We start from the raw sequence: 17913 nt of genomic DNA, 5'->3' as shown, positions 1-17913 counted from the left end.
GCACTTGTCATTTTCTGTTTTGTTGATAATGGCCATTCTGGTGGGTGTGAGATGATATCTCATTGTGGTTTTGATTTGCATTTCTCTAATGGCCAGGGACATTGAGCATCTCTTCATGTGCCTTTTGGCCATTTGTATTTCCTCTTCTGAGAGGTGTCTGTTCAAGTCTTTTTCCCATTTTCTGTTGTCTTTTTGTTTCTTTTTCTGGATCGATGCGGGTATTCTGGGAAATGATGAATATGCAACTATGTGATGATATTGAGAATTACTGATTGTATATGTAGAATGGAATGATATCTTAATGTTTTGTTTGTTAGGTTTTTTTTAATTAGTGAAAAAAAAATAGAAAAATGAATCTGAACACAAAGGACATTTCAGGGTAGCGTTAGAACTACAACCCACAAAGAATTCTGTTAGAAAATGGAGGGTAATATATACCATTAAAAAAAGTTTCAGAGAGACTTCTGGGAAGATGGCAGAGTGGGACATATGGAAGTCACCTGTGCTCCGTGGGACAGTATAGGAGATAGGGTGAGAATGGCTGGAACTGTGCTCCTGGGGGATGAGTGATTACGCAGGGTCTTCAGGGAAGGGGTTTGGGGAGGAGAGTGGCAGGAGTTTTGGGCCGGGGACAGTGGGGTGAGTTGCATTAGCAAGGATTCCCCACTGGGATGGGCAGTGGTGTGTGGGGAGGTGTGGATAAGAGGGACCTGACCTTCCTCCATTCCAGCCTGCCCCAGCTGCTAGCTCTGGAGGCCTCCAGGCACAGATCCACAGCCTGCAGCACCCATGGGGATCCTGGAGGTGGGCCTGCAGTCTGCCATGAAGAGCTGTGCCCCCAGGTGCTGGGAGCAGTTACCTGGCTGGGCATCACAAATAGCTATCCCATTGGGTGTGGTACTGCAGGTTGGCTGCTTCTCTCCACCCCCACCCCAGACACTTATTGTCTACCCTGTCCTGCCAGCCATCCAGCTGCTGCAGCCAGAGCAGCCCCTCCCCTCCCCTGCCCTCTGTGCACACACCATGTCTCCAGGTGGTCCCTGCAGATGGGAGCCCGAGGGGAGGATGCTCATCTGGAGCACCACCTGTTGGAAGGACATGGAATCAAGCTCAGGTCTCCCACATGGCGGGCAGGCGTTCTGTGTACTTGTACACCCCAGCCTCAACTAAAATTATACTCGTACATGAGATCTGGACCTTGGTTTGGTGGGGAATTATTGATGAACCAAGTGCAAAAGTGTTGATGAACGAACACATACCCAAGTAAATACAAAACTTTAGAAGAGTGAAGAACACCAACTTGCAAAACAATCTTATTAAGATAATCAAATGCCTTGAACACAACAGAAATTCATAAAGCATGTGAAGATCCAACTAGAAATGGCCCAGTCAAATGACCAAATCAGGACTCTGGAGGGGACACAGAACATGGAACAACTACTCAAGAATGTTTATAAAGAAATAAAGAATATCAGGAAGACATTTTAAAAGTATAAAGAAGAATTTTGTCACAGATCTCACAAAATTGAAAGATACAGTAGACCAAATTAGAAATATACTAGAGATATGTGATAGCTGATTCGAAGAAGCAGAAGGAAGAATAAGTGAGCTAGAAGACAGCAATTGAACTAGAGTGCAAAAAAGAGCAAATGGCAAGAAAGGTGGAAAAAATGCAGCTGGATCTTAGGGAAGTGAAAGACAACAAAGATATACAAATATAAGAATCATTGGTATACCATAAGGAGAAGATAGGAGTAAAGGGCTGGGAAAGTTAGGTGAAGATATAATTAGGGAATACTTCACAACTGTTATGAAAGACATAAATACGCAAACCAAAGAGGCCCAACAAACTCCAAATAGAATAAATCCAAATAGGCCTACTCCAAGACACATACTAATCAATCTGTCAGATGTCTAAGAGAAACAGAAAGTCCTGAAAGCAGCACGAGAAAAGTAATCTACATAGAAAAGCAAACACCTAAGACTAACTTCAGACTACTCAACAGGTACCATGGAAGCAAGGAGGTGGTGATATATTTTTAAGATCCTGAACAAGAAAGGCTTTCAGCCAAGAATTCTTTATCCAGCCAAATTATCTTTCAAAATTGAAGGAGAGATTAAAATCTTCAGAGACAACCAAAGATTGGGAGAACTAGTAAACAAGAGACCTGCCCTATAAAAAATACTGAAGGGAGGCCTGAAAGCTGAAGAAAAAGACAGGAGAGGGAGATCTGGAGGAGAGCACAGAATTGAAGAATATGAGTAATGATAATTTAAAGGACGAAAAGAGAAGAAGGAAAAGAATTTATAGCTCTGACAAATAAAAACCAAAGGATAAGATGGTAGAGTCAAGAACTGCTTTTACGGTAATAACTTTGATTGTTAATGGACTAAACTCACCAATTAAAAGATACAAATTGTCAGAATGGATTAAAAAACATAATCCATCTATATGCTGTCTACAGGAGACACATCTTAAACTCAAGGACACAATAGTTCAATAATAGACAAAGAGTCAATAGTAGAGGTATATAGGGTGAAAACTAAAACTGCTTGCTATGACCAGTAGTTAACAGGAAAACATAAGTAGTATCACAGCATTATCAGGAGCCACTAACTGGGGTGGTGGGGGAGGGACAAATGATAATGGGTAGTTTTGATTTGATAGTTGGTGACGTTATATTTGCCAGTTCTTTGTCATTATGGACCAATGAAAATTGTCTAAAATTAGGAGTGCTGCTGATTATACAACCAAACGAAGATACTGTAAGACATGGTTTGTTTATTTTGGACATTATCCATGATGCCCGATAGATGGAGGGAGCTGAAGGTCACATTGACTGCAACATACAGTGACAAACAGTGATACATTTATATGATAGAATATGGTGCAGCTACAGAAAGTAGGGACGTTGAGAAACACATGATGAACTGAATAAATCTTGGGGACAGTGGGCTGTGCAGAATGGGCCAGAAACAAACAAGCAAATATGCTAAAGTCTCTCTCAGAAAATACTTATTAACAAATGGGAACCTGGATTCTGGGCCCATATAGCAGTCATATATTTGGTTCAGAAGTAGTCGGTGTATGTGCTGGTTTGAAAGGATATATGTCCCCTAGAAAAGCCATGTTTTAATCTAAGTCCCATTTCATAAAGGCAGAATAATCCCTATTCAATACTGTATGCTTGAAATTGTGATTAGATCATCTCCCTGGAGATGTGATTTAATCAAGAGTGGTTGTTAAGCTGGATTAGGTGACGACATATCTCCACCCATTTGTGTGGCTTTTGATTAGTTTACTGGAGTCCTATAAAAGAGGAAACATTTTGGAGAATGGGAGATTCAGAAAGAGCAGAGAATGCTATAGCACCACGAAACAGAGAGTCCACCAGGCAGCGACCTTTGGAGATGAAGAAGGAAAACGCTTCCTAGGGAGCTTCATGAAACAGGAAGCCAGGAGAGAAAGCTAGCAAATAATACTGTGCCCTTCCAGATGAGAGAGGAAACCTAACTGTTCGCCATGTACTTTCTCACTTGAGAGAGAAACCCTGAACTTCATCGGCCTTCTTGAACCAAGGTATCTTTCCTTAGGTGGATGCCTTAGATTGGACATTTAAAGTCTATAAAACATATAGACTTGTTTTAATTGGGACATTTTCTCAGTCTTAGAACTGTAAACTAGCAACTCATTAAATTCCCCTTTTTAAAAGCCATTCCATTTCTGGTATATTGCATTCCGGCAGCTAGCAAACCAGAACACTTTGTGATGCCTGGGTCCCAGAAATGGAGTGTTGCAGACCTGAAAGGTAGCATAGCTATATATTGACATAATCTTGGAAGAGATCAGGCTTCAATTTAAGTTTAAAACAAAGCCAATCTTGCTGGGTCTAAGGTAAATTAGAATGTAGGATAAAAGATGGTAGTGTATGTACTGTAGACCTTCAGTTGCTATATGAGATCAAAGGCAGAGGGGTTTATTATGTCCAGAACATAAATTTTCTGTAACTCCTAGTCTGAATCACCCTCTCTGGTTGGCTCATTTAGACAGCCCAGATTCCTGGAGTCCAGAACAGGAACGAGGCCTTGTAAATCTCTGTGGCTTGGTATAGTACCAGAATACATCTCAGACTATAGTGGACTATAATTATAAAATATTGGTAGAGTCCCTTGAGGATCAGAAGGGGGAAATATATATATATATATATGGAGCTATTAATTCCCCCATCTGGGAAACCACAGGCACCTTCCCAACCATTGGGGACTCCCAAGAAAATAGGCCAAGCCCTGGATTTTGAGGCTTGCTCTTATGAAATTTACTTCTGTAGGGGAGAAGCTAAAACTACCTATAACAAGGCCTAAGAGTTGCTTCCAGGAAGCTACTTTGTTGCTCAGATGTGATGTCTCTCTCTCTCTCTCTCTCTAAGCCCAACTCTGCAAGGAAAATCGTTGCCCTCTCCCGCTATGTGGTACAAGCCATTCAGGGGTGAAAATCTCCCTGACAGCGTGGGGCATGACTCCTGAGGATGCATCTGGCTCTGGCACTGTGGGATTGACAATGCCTTCCTAAGCAAAAGGAGGAAGAGAAGTGTAATAAAATAAGGCATCAGAGAGGTCACATGGAGTCCAGAGGCTGATCTGGAGGCTGCTTTCATGAAAGGTTCAGTTGCTAGCTGCTGGAATGCAATATACCAGAAATGCAACGGTTTTTAAAGGAGGGAATTTATTAAGTTGCAAATTCACAATTCTGAGGCTATGAAATTGTCCAAATTAAAGCAAGTCTATGGGAATGTCCAGTCTAAGGCATCCAGAGAAAGATACCTTGATTCAAGAAGGCTGATGACATTAAGGGTTTCTCTCTTATCTGGGAAGGCACAAGGTGAACATGGTAACCTCTGCCAGCTTTGTCTTCAGGCTTCTTGTTTCATGAAGCTCCCTCGTGAATGTTTTCCTTCTTCATCTCCAAAGGTCTCTGGCAGCATGGGCTCTCATGGTTCTCATGGCTCTGAAGCTTTTTCCAAAATGCTTCCTCTTTTAAAGGATTCCAGTAAAGTAAGCAAGACCCACATAGAATGGGTGGAGTTACATCTCCATCTAATCAAGGCTAATACCCACAATTGGGCAAGTCACATCTCTGGTGATAATCTAATCAAGTTTCCAAACTACAATACTGAATAGGGATTAAAAGAGAAGCTGCCTCCACAAGATGGATCAGAATTAAAACGTGGGTTTTCTAGGGCACATAATCCTTTCAAACTAGCACAGGGGGAGTGCAAGGGGATGGCATGAGAAGAGTTAGAGAATTCTTATTTCAACAAAATAGATGTATTTGTGCAAATATGCCAGAGAAGAAGAACCAGTGGATTCTTTTCCAAATAAAGAAACAAAGTAAAATTGAAGTTTTCATTGTAGTTTATATCTGGAAAGAAACCCTAGAAATTACTTAGCCCAGGAACTCCCCCCTTTTTTTTTCAAATAAGATTTCATCTTTTTTTTTCAAATATGATTTCATGCACAATCCCCATTTATAAAACAGATAAGTGATATTTTTATCAATATTAATTTCTGTTTTAACTTTATATCTGTAACATTGATTTATTAAAGTCTATTAGAACACCGTTAGTATGTTGGGGGTCTTAAAATGTCTTAAAATGTGGTATGTAACACGTGTGTGTGCTTTAATTTTTTAAATAAACATATGCATTAAAAATAAAATTAGAACCAAATATCTGGTGAAGCCTCTGAGATGCATGAATGGAATATATCTGAGAGAACACTGCTAGATCTAGCCCTACTCATTCATACCATAGATGTGAAAGTTGAATCTAATCTACACAACTTCATTCTGTCACCACATTTTAGTTCTTGAGGTGCTCATATTAATGAATCTGAATTCAGTGGGCTATCTTGATGACTTCCAGATTTCAGGGCTTTCTCCTACTTAAACACAAAGAAACATTTCTAGACCGTCTTACGGTTCCAGTATAATCCAGGGTGATGACTTAAAAATCTTTATTTTTATATTATTGTTTCTTCTGGTGTTGAGGAATCTTTGACTCCTTAGAAGAGGCTTCTTGTTTGAAATTTGTATTTATTTTTTTTTCTTTTGATGTTAATACATGTAGGAGAGATGACAAATTTAATCAATTTTTTTTACCATGAGGTTAGCCTTTTCTATACAAAATTGAAAAAAGAAAAAAATCAGAGGTAAGGCAGTGTATTCAAGGTAGAGTCCCATAATTGTGTTTCCATGAAGATGACCCCATAGCCAAGATTTGGATATTTCAATATCTGTAATGTTCAAGCCAGTACTGTCTTCTAAGATGGAAATTGCCAAGTGCAAAATGACTTGATAGAAAATGGTGTACATTCTATATAATCTTCTAACAGCAGAATGCGACCAGTGGCACTTCCCCTAAAAAAAATAAATTACCCGAAATTTGCAGCACATTCATATTCAATTTCATCACAGCAGATGCTCATTAGTATGTTGTTATTAATTGGTATTCACTTTAGGTTTTGTTTAAAATGAAGATAATAATTAGGTTTTAATTACTGCATCATTGGGGGGGGTGTCTGTGGGGAGAGGGAAAGAGTGAAATGCCTCTTAAAGCACTGAAATATTTCCTGATGCTTATTCAGCAACGTGTGTCACCAAAGACTGAAAAATAACTTCATCTTTAAAAAAAAAGAGGATTCTGAAATGAAGAAATTACTGTGTTTTTTTTTTATTAAGCCCATCGTTATCAAGAATTTGCTATAAATTGTCTACTTGATGGACATACTGAATCAGATAATAATGTGCACTACCATTCCTTCTAATGAAATTACCAAAAAGACTTCTTGGAAAAGTAACCCTCACAAGCAGCTGATTAATGGAGTGGTGGCAATGTTTTATATTAGAACTAATTGAAGTAATCCAAATAAGTTATTTCTGTAGCCTATGGAAATAATTTCCTTTGCAGAGAAGTATGTGGAGTTAGCAAACCAGTATGTTTTTCACCCTCTGTTGTTTCCTATTTGCCAAAAACCTAATTGAACATAAATATTGCAAATAAAATGGGTAGGAAAATAACTTAATTGGGTGACAGGGAAAACAAGAAAGCTTATCTCAACCTTTTTATAATCAAAACTAATAATTCATATAAAGCTTAAAGGTGTATGGAAATTGGGGAGTATTGGAATTCTAAAGCCATGTCTATACTAAAGCACTGTAAAAATAGCAATAGCAGTTTTTAATGGCTTCATTAAAAGGGCATTCATATTCAAGACTTTAAATACATTCCTTAGAAGTTTCTGAAATATCTATCATGGGTATGGTGCTGTCTTCACCTTTTCAAGTAATTACAAATCCAAACCCTCCAGAAACTTCCAGTGCAATTGGGAAACTATGGGAACTCTCACATATCCATTCTGTGCTGTGTGCCAGTCACAGTGCTTCGTGTTTCCCATATGGAATCTTGTTATCTTTACAATATTCTTGAGAATTTTATCAGCCTCATTTTATAGATGAAGAAAATGAGATATGAATAAGATAAGCAATTTGTCCAAGGTCATTCAAGGTGTTAAGTGGTAGAAGTGAATTTAAAACCAGATTCATTGTGACTCCAAAGCCCATAATCTTTCTGCTGTTCCAGACAGCCAAAGGGAGATACACACAGGAAACCTTAGAGATCGATTGAAGGGACTAGTGTGTCATTGGGCAATGTGAGAGGTGGGAGACAGGTGCAGTGAATCCATTCCTTGTTACAAACATTAGTTGAGGGCCAACTGCAAACTAGGCCCTATCCTCAGTAGTAGCAGTACAGAGGGGAAGATTTGTGGGTGGGCCCTCAGAAACTCACATCCTCAGAGACAAGAGGGAAAAATAAAACCAATGAGGACAACCCAAAGTTTGGGCTCTGGAACAGGGATGTGGTGAACCACAGGGATCCAGAGGAGAGGCAGCTGGGCCTGTCTGGTAGAAAGTGAGCAACCTGAATCTTGGAGGCATGAAAGAGTTCTCAGAAGCGGTGATGACTGTGAGATCTGATGAGGTAGGTAGAAACTGAGTGGCTCTTTAAGTAAGGGTGGAAGAAGGATAGGCCTCAAAGGAAGGGCACAGTTGCTTGGGCAGTGGTGCAGAGGAGGGAAGGAGCATATTGCCTGCCTGGAGTAGAGATGATAATGGGAGTAGTGAGCATGAAGCTGGGCTGACAGTTGAGGGGCATGTAGAGAACTCTTGAGAGTGGGCCTCAGGGATTGGAAGTTGGTCTTATGGGTGGTAAAGATGCTCATAGTGCTTTTTTAGCAAAGGCTGTCCTAAACCAATTCTTCATTTCCAGACATGCACCTCATGGTCTCTGTCAGTACCATTTGGGATTTAGAGTAAACTGTATCCTTACCTTTTGCAATGTAATGAGGTTTAATATACATTCTTTATATTTTAAAGTAATTGTGTTAGTTTGTCTGTGCTAGTAGTAGACAGTGATGTTTAATGATCAAAAATACTTTGGGGGGTTGTTTGGGTTTTTTAGCAGTCTGTTTTCTTCCTGATATGATACTGTTCCAGCTTAAACAAAATAAATTTGCCTTCTATAAGGATATACCAGTTGGTGATATGAGGAGGCAGTCCTTGCATTTTCTAGATTGTAAGAAGATAACTTGATTTAAGATTTTGCTATGTATACTCTCTAGCATCATGAGACCATGTGCTGGTTTGAAAGGATGTATGTCCCCTACAAAAGCCATGTTTTAATCTAAATCCCAATTCATAAAGACAGAATAATCCCTCTTCAATCCTGTATGTGTGAAACTGTAATTAGATCATCTCCCTGGAGATGTGATTTAATCAGGAGTGGTTGTTGAGCTAGAATTGATGACGACATGTCTCCACCCATTTGGGTGGGTCTTGATTGGTTTACTGAAGTCCTATAAAAGAGGAAACATTTTGGAGAATGAAAGAGATTCAGAGAGAGCAGAGTCTACCAGCCAGCGACATTTGGTAATGAAGAAGGTAAATGCCTCCTGGAGAGCTTCATGAGGCGGGAGGCCAGGAGAGGAAGCTAGCAGATGATGCCGTATGAGGCCGGAAGAGGAAGCTAGCAGATGATGCCGCATTTGCCATGTGCCCTTCCAGATGAGACAGAAACTCTGACTGTGTTCGCCATGTGCCCTTCCACTTGGGAGAGAAACCCTGAACTTCATTGGCCTTCTTGAATCAAGGTATCTTTCCGTGGATGCCTTTGATTGGACATTCCTATAGACTTGTTTTAATTGGGACATTTTCTCGGCCTTCAAACTGTAAACTAGCAACTTATTAAATTCCCCTTTTTGAAAGCCATTCCGTTTCTGGTGTGTTGCATTCCAGCAGCTAGCAAACTAGAACAGACCGTCTCTTCATACATCAGGACGTTTAATTCAGGAGCAAGTTTTGTTTGTTTTCAAGTTGTTCAAGAAGTTTATTTTCTGCTCTGTCCCTACAAATGAGAGAGAGAAAGAAGACTGGTTACCTTCCCATGCAGAAATCTTATAAGTTAAAGTAAAAGACTACTGTCAAACCAATTCAAAAGAAAGTCAATTAAAATATAATATTACAAGCACTTTAGAAAACATTACCTAGTAAAGCTGAACATTTGTCCTATGACCCAGCATGTCCATTTCTAGGCATGTAATCAACAGTAATATACATATATGTGCCTTAAAGACATGTCCAAGAATATTCACAGCAGCACCATACTTAGGAATCAGAAAGCCTGGAAATCACCTAAATGTTCACCATCTATATAATAAATAAATCGATTATAGTAAATTCATTCAGTGTAGTACTTCATGGCAGTGAGGATGAATGAACTGCTACATACAACAATATGGATGAATGGCACAAACATAATATTGAGCAAAAGAAACTGTGTAGAAGTGTATGATTCCATGCATATGAAGTTTAAGAAATGAAGAACAGAAAATCAAATATATTGTTAGCCTAGGGGAGAAAATGGGAGTAGCTGGGAAGGACACAAGGGAGCCTCTGGAGTCCTCGAAATGTTCTGTTTCTTGTTCTGGGTGCTGGCTACATCAAGTGGTGCACTTCTATTATTTGTGCACTTACTTGTATGTATATTGCAATTAAATAGAACAACAACACAATGTGAGTCAGATTTAACATGGCCTTATATTTTATGTAAGAGAAAATATACCCTATTCTAATCTTGAAATAACTTGCTTGAATAAGCAAACACCCATCTCAAAAATGTTTTTCATGAAAACTTCTCAGGTTATTTTGATTAACATAAATTCCTATGTCTCAGGCCAAGTTGGTGGGATCAGGGTATATGGTTCTAAAAGTATTTCCATTACAGGTAGTAGTATATAGCACAGCAATTCTCATGTCAAACTGCCTGCCCCACTACAAGTACCTGGGGAGCCCTAAAAAGTGTCAGCACTCTACCTCCATTCTGACTTAGTTGTTCTAAATCAGGTGAGGCCTGAGCATCAGTATTTTTTTAAAAACTCTCCAAGTGACTCTGATGTGCAGCCAGATGCAGGACCATGGATATAAGACCTCCTGAGAAATCTCAGGGGAGAGACTAGGTAACATTGGTAAATGAAAACAGACCTACTCTTTCCTCATAAAGCACTTTGCCTTGGACAGAGAATAAAGTTTGCATTGTCTTGTTTCTAATGTAATTTGATTACAGGATTCAAAAAGAATACATCAGAAATAGTGGCATTAAAACCTTTTCCTTTTTCCTTCATTTCCTCCACAATATTCGCTAAGCGCCTCCTCTTTGTTAGGTTTGTCAAAGCAGAAAATTCCTTCTCTATCTCTGTGTATGTATGAGTGAGCCCAGGCTCACACTTATTACTCTGTTAACACTCCTAGTAACTAACTTGAATGCAAAGCATGATACATACAGTAGCTATTTCAGCTCAGCATTGTCCTTACTAAATCACACTCGGCCACTTTAGTACATGATGTTCTAACTATAAAGGAAGACTGAAAGAAGCCTAGGCACTGTGTTGAGTGCAATTTTCAAGGAAAGAGCAAGAAATCGAACATTTTAAACCAATAAGTGAAAGCTAGAGAGAGAAAGAAATGTTAAAATATCATCTTATTTTCTTGAAGTATTTTCCATCCAATCTTGTACAGTCAAAATGAGCATTTAAGTGTGGGGGGAAAATCACTGAAGATCTCAGAGAAGACTAGAGGGTGTCAGGTTTCTTGATTAGAAGAATTTATCATCAAAGGCAAAAGAGAAAAGATGTTAAAGATAAAAAAAATCCTCCAAGTGATCACAAATTAATGGTAGAAAATCAAGAAAACAAAAGTAGGTGTTATTCTTGTTCATTTAAACTACAGTTTTCTCCATTTCATGTCTGTTCTTTAAAACCACTTAATTGTATTTGACATTGAAAATCTAATAGGGCCTTTTGTTTTCAACCAGTTTACTAATTGCAAAATATGTCAGGAATCAAAAGGGCAGGAGGTGTTGGTATATTTTTTAAAAATATATAACTCCTTTTTAATTTTTTTTTTCTATTTTCCTTACCCATTTAGGCAGTGACTTTCAATTAGCCTGCTTACTAATATCAGGTCACTAAACTCCGTGGCTGACGCTTTATTCCTTCATGTGGGTTGTCACTCGTTTGCTTCAGTTGGCTGGCAAAGGTTGTTGTATATCCATTACCAGCAACACAGCACTTTGCATTTCTGAATTGACAAGCAGCTATATTGACCCAGCGCTTATTATGGGTCAACAGCTGCGTTAACCAACGGAAGGACTGAGGGGCAATTAAAATGAATTGGCAAAAATATATCTTCCTAATTTACTCCAATTTGTTATTTATGCTAACATTGTATGGCTTCTATGGTGACACTAAACAGAATGGACCCAATAATGGCAATTAACATAAAAATATAATGGCTAATCAAATTGACAGCAACTGTTTCTCATCATCTCGACACACAATACATTATCAAAACAAACTATTATGAAGGAGGTAATTTCAGTGTTCTATTCAACCTGCAGCATGTGTGCAGTCAGGGAGATGTGTACCAGCAATTACTGCTGAATCTAAAAAACTAAACAAATAACTTAATCGCTGTCGTCCTCTTTTTTTTTTCTCTCTCCCAGGAAGCAGTAATCAGGATTCGCTAAAAATAACTGGTGTATAATAGTATAATGATGATGCATATTGTAGAATAGCTAATAAGAAATAAAATAGGCTTCTAGGTGTATACTTTTTAAAATAGGTTTAGGTAAAGAAAGAGAGACTTGTAGAAAGAATGCACACACAAAAAAGACAATAGCCCTGGCTGATGAATAGCTCCATGTGGATTTATTTCTGCAGCCTAATATTTATAGATACCATTTGTAATGGCCAGAGAAGTTTAAAATACACTAAATTTAGTAGCAGATCTTACAGTGGAGTGGGCAGGAAGAGGAATCATGAGCTCTAATAACTTAATTTCAGTTACTTCTGTATCCAGTGAGGAGGTTGACTATAGTTCTTCATCATTGATAACCAGCAAGGATCTTTGAATCTAATGCTTGGTTGCCTGAAGAGATTCCCTTCAGAAAAATGCTGTTTCCATATCTGATTGTAGATAGTGGTTTTCCTTATCTTCCTAGACATGCTAGTCTGTAAGTGCCACCTTGTATGGATTGTTCACGAACTTGGTTGTCATGGTCATTCATTCATTCAACCAGCCCACATGTTTACTGTATGAGTTGGCTATATACCCCTTGTCACTGGTATTGGGCCTGGTCCCCAGTGGATGTGCACTTGCTCTTGGTTAAATTGCAACAGGTGTAAACTGGTAACAGTTTTGTTGTTTGGGTAGTTCTGAGGTTGTTTTGTCTTGGCAGGACCTCCTTCCCCAAAGAAAACACCAAGTCTAGAGCTTGTTATCTTCCAGCACAAGGGTTCCCCAAATATCTAAATCCCATAGGAAGAGGGAAACAAAATAAATAAGGCAGTTTGGTTTAAAATAAATAGAAGTGTATTTAAATGTGGTTTACCAAATAATTCTTCCTTCTGGCTATTAAATTCACTGCATGTGTTTTTCTGCACACAGGGTGAGATATAGTTGCTTAGGAGAATAACACAGTGGCTCTAGATAAGCTCAGGAACTTCAGCATTCAGTATATGTTTGCTGAATGAATAACGGTTCAGACATGTCTCCTATGCTTTGTTGAATTAGATTTTGCCAAAATTATTAAGTATTTGTTCTGATGTGGGTAGGATGGAGAACTTTGGTCATTTCATTTCATATGCTTGGTAGTCTCAGAAGTCATGTTCGCCACTTCAGATTGGCATAGAACAAGTGATCAAATCTTACTTGAATCTGCTTAATTCATAATATTTTGTCTGTGAGCCAGTCTCTGGCATAGGCAATGGATTGTAGCCATAAGTCATAAAATTTGGGCTCATAGTATATCAGTATGTGTTAAACAGTTTTCAGAAATTGTTTAACTTCCTGCTAGCATGGACAGGTCCCAGTTAGGAAGCACAGTGCCACTTTTCCCAATTAACAGTACAAATTGTCAAGGGTGCATAGGAATTTGCAATTTGACAAAATCAGTTTTTTGACAGCAGGGGTAATCAGTCTGCAGCTCCGCAAGTAGTAATCTATGATCGAAGTGGCAGGATTTATTCTGAGTTATGAAAGGTATGTTTGTAATATGAAGGGGGACAGACCATTAATATGACTTCCTCCTTCTCACCCACCCCATTCTCAAAAAATACTGCTTAATATAGAAGTAGAAATTGGGGGATATACTAGAGTGATCTCACTCCATCTTTCCCCCCTTCCCAATAGTAGTATTCATTTATTTTCTGTTCTATTGCAGTATTCTGACAAGTCCCTGTACACCCAGCTGTGCTTTTACCGGTACATTTTTGATATGGACTGTGCACTGGAGAAACTTATTACCGATCATGAGAAAGGTACGTTAAAATACTGTAATTACCTTTGAGTTTAAAGTGGAAATTTGCATCATAAAAGCCAGACCTACTGTGTCAGGCTGTTCACGCAGCATCACATTGCTGTCTCTGAAGCAGGCTGTAGGAGCCTGTGTGAATACAGGGATCCCCTGCATGAGGGTGGCAGCATAGGAATCCCCATCTTTGACCCCCACAGCCTGTCTCACATTGTTCTCTATTAAAGCAAGGCTTTGGGGGAGGAATGGTACAAAAAGGACTCTTTAAATGCTGTATTTTGAAAATGCTATTTTCTATAGAATTTAGTAATTGTAATAAAGTAAGCATAGGCAACGTGATCATTGGGCCTACAAAAAACAGACATTACCACAAAAAAAAAATAGACCTGGAGTGTGTCTCTGCTGTTCACTAAAAGCCTGGGTTTATTTTGAAAGAGAGGAATGGGGTGGAGTTCTATTATTGACTCCATCCTAAGAGAGTGCATAGGCACCTCAGCCCATATGATCAGGTACTGCCTGTAACCCTCTGCACCCCGCGTTTCCTTATACAAGACTTACAGGCACTGTAGGACTTAATGGGTCTGGGGAAAGCTTTGTTACATAACTTAAAGTATTTGAAAATGTCATGACAAGTGTGTGGTTTTTTGTTTTTTTTTTCTCTCCTACCTGAAAATCACATTGACAACTTTTCTATTACCTGTAAAAAATTAAAAAGGCAGAGTTACACATTTTTCTTATTAGTTACCTACTGAGTGTTTATGTTGTTTGTCAGCGAATATCAATTCAACATTTTGCTGGCCGGTATTAGGGCTGGAGGTAACCGCAACAGCATATAAAAACCTACAAATACTGTTGGATTTCCTCACATAAGAGTCCCCATGTGATAAGTCCCAGCATTTCCTTTGTTTCTGAGGAGTCTTTCATGTAGGATTTTTTTTCCAGAAGAGTAGAATAAGAGATGTCTATTATTTTCAAATAACAGAGATCTGCTTCCCTTAATTTAATCTCATTGTTTTTCATCTCGTGTCATAATTGACTTCAGTTTTTCCATTCATAAGATAGGCTAGAAATTATTTTCATAATGCCTTGACTTATTTGGTTTCACAGTCCTTGGGTATAGAACATTTTAAGACTGATGGCGAAGTTGGTTCAGTATCTTGTCTTAAGATGTTCAACAAGGACTTGTGCTGTCTCCACAGCAAATTTTCAGTGAGTAAAATTTATATAGAGAAGAAGTTCCTTCTGTCCATTAATAACTAGATTTTAGAGACTCCATTCATGTCTAATGTCCAGCCTCTGTTTACTTGTAATATCATTTAAGGGCTGTTTTTATTTTACCCACCCCCTCATCCCACCCCACCCCAAGTGAAGGACTTTTCCTTAAAGACAATTATGAGTTGAAAAAATTAAGTACAAATTCTGTGTTGAGTGCATTGTCTATTTCTTTCAGGTCTGTTACCTCTTTTTGGGTATCAGTATATTGCCACCTTGCTCCCCCTTTACTTCTTCCTAAAAATAGTCATCCTAGATTGTTCCCTAGATGTTCCTAGAATCTTCTTCCAGTCAGTTCCAATATTCTTATCTCAGAGGCTGGATCGGTCTTTCCTGATCAGCAATTGTCAAAAAACCCAGTAGCACTTAGAGACATGTAGAAGGAGTAATTTGGAAAATCACTGAAGACTTCCCACCACTATTTTGAGAACATCAAGGAGTGCATGTTGCTCCTCTGGAAAATAAGAGGTAATAGAGTACAGTCACTTCTTGCTTGACAAAAAAGGGCAAAGTATTGACAAAATCTGTACGCTCACATGGTTTACTGTAGTCCCATGGTTTGCTGTAGTCCCGTTTCTCAAGTTTAAGAATCAGGACACCTTTTTGTTATTTGCTTAAAATAAATAGACCAGGGTGGGGCACAGTGGCTCAGCACGCAGAGTTCTCGCCTACTATGCTGGAGACCTGGGTTCATTTCCTGGTGCCTGCCCATGCAAAAAAAAAAAAAAAGGAAAAAGAAAACAGACCACTCAGCTCAGCAGGTCAGGGCAAAAATAGCACTAAAGTGAATTATCAATGGATTCTTTTACATGTCAGAAGGCTAAAGAAAAGAAAACAGGAGACAGGTATAAAATATATGTGTCTGATAGAAGGAACTTCATGAAATGTTCCAAGAGCTTTTCATTTTATTTATGAAATTTTAACATTGAGACTGTTTTTCTTTTGAAATTTGAAATTTTTCTATTTTTATTTTTCTTCTTCTACTTATTTCATGTTCCAAAATTACAATTTAGAAATGAGCAAATTCTTTAATTTACATGCGCAAGATATTTGCCAGTCATTCTATAATGCGAAGTGGTGTTTGAATATTTGTTAGTAGTGGGATGTAAATTGAAACTCTGAGTTACTAGGGCAGAGGATTGATTCCTAACTCAGGATATTTGTAAGCTCTCTCCTGAGAATTACCTGGGGGACATATTTAAAATCCAAATATGTAGCTCCTGTGTCCAGAGATTCTAATTCAGAAGGTGTGAGGTAAAGCTTAATTAGGAAGCTATATTTTTTAGAAGGTTCCTTAGATAATTCTGACGTGCAGCCATATTTGAGAACCCCTGTCCTAGACACTCTGAGTAGAAGAGCTGGATGGTTTCTCAATAAAAGAGAATTGAATCAGGTTTTAGTCTATCCCAGAAACAATTTGATAAATTTAAATAATGTAACATGTATGAAGTTCACATCTCACTTTTTAAGTTGGAGTAAAGTACTCTTTCTAATTTGCTGTTCAAGGGAGACCTGCTATAAAAATGAATTTAAAATCTGTGGGAGTAGACCAAATATATTTATTCAGTTTGGACCAAGGCCAGAACACCAATAGATATTAACATCAAAAGTCCTGTGAGGGCGGGCCTCACAGTGGCTCAGCGGCAAGAACGCTTGCCTGCCATGCCAGAGGACCCGGGTTCGATTCCCGGTGCCTGCCCATGTAAAGAAAAAAAAAAGTCCTGTGAACAATGACAGTCATTACACACAGTTATATTATTGAAAATGGAATCTAAGTATCATCTGTCAATAAGTCACCTGTAATTGGTGTGTGAAGTATTTATTGTGGATTCTCCTTTATTGTCAGTACCTAGCAACATTTCCTTTGCTAAGATTGTTTTACCATTTCCATTTTAAAGCCCTTATTTTAAGGGTTGTAACTGGATGGTGGTTTTAATTTTTGTTTGGAACTTGGCAGTTTGACTTGGGAAAGAAACATGTACAAATTATTTGAAAGAAGTTTATATATTTTTACAGGGAAAAGTAGCTCTTGTTGAAGCTTTTTCCTGTGTTTTGCTTTCAAAGGAAGTTTTACAGGCCATCAATCCATAATGTAAATTAACCTCATTTGGTATTTTTCCCTTTCCTTTAAAATGGTAAAGGACTGTTATTCACTTTGGTGAAGTGTTTACTGCATATTCACTCTAACTACGAACATTTTAAAAATCTTACTTTTGGGGGACTTTGGTATTATTATTATTATTATAACTGCTCCAGAATGTACAAAGATGGCATAATGGCACCAAAGGAGATTTTAGAGGAACATAGTAGCAATATATGAAGTAAAAATCCATTTACAGGTTGGCAGCATGTAATGGTCCCATTTGACTTTGCTTCACCCCATGGTGCCTTGGCTTGAGTTAGGGATAAGTGAACAGTTAGGAGAAGAAGTGAATCAGTTCAAATTTTTGCCTGCTTCACTAAATTAAGTCAGATTAAAATTGCAGGGGGGAAATCTCTTACTTTTTTCAGCTGAACCATTTTTGTTGTTGTTTATTCAGTAACAGTTAATAATAATAAAAAGAATCAGTTCCTATTAGATGTTGAGTGCTGTCCTGGATGTCAGAGAAACAAAAATGGCCAACTCTCCCCACCCTGGAGTTGCTTAGTGTTTGGTGGGGAAAGAGATTCATCAAGAAGCTAACTGTGATTGCGGAACTGATCAAATTGTTTGGGAAAC

At 38.4% G+C, this 17913-nt stretch overlaps 1 protein-coding gene across 2 annotated transcripts in view; it reads left to right on the top strand.

Moving 5' to 3' along the window:
- The window catches only part of POLA1 (DNA polymerase alpha 1, catalytic subunit), a 381691-nt gene that overhangs the window by 292780 nt on the left and 70998 nt on the right, over positions 1–17913 (top strand). For both annotated transcript variants that reach the window (XM_077145414.1, XM_077145413.1), the window contains one exon: positions 13833–13929. In XM_077145414.1, the coding sequence (XP_077001529.1) occupies positions 13833–13929 (97 nt within the window). The remainder of the gene's footprint in view (positions 1–13832; positions 13930–17913) is intronic.

The sequence above is a fragment of the Tamandua tetradactyla genome, chromosome X (genome assembly GCF_023851605.1).
Source record: "Tamandua tetradactyla isolate mTamTet1 chromosome X, mTamTet1.pri, whole genome shotgun sequence".
In the NCBI taxonomy this organism is placed as follows: Eukaryota; Metazoa; Chordata; class Mammalia; order Pilosa; family Myrmecophagidae; genus Tamandua; species Tamandua tetradactyla.
Note: the sequence above shows the minus strand (reverse complement) of the source record. Positions and strands in the feature narration are given on the sequence as shown.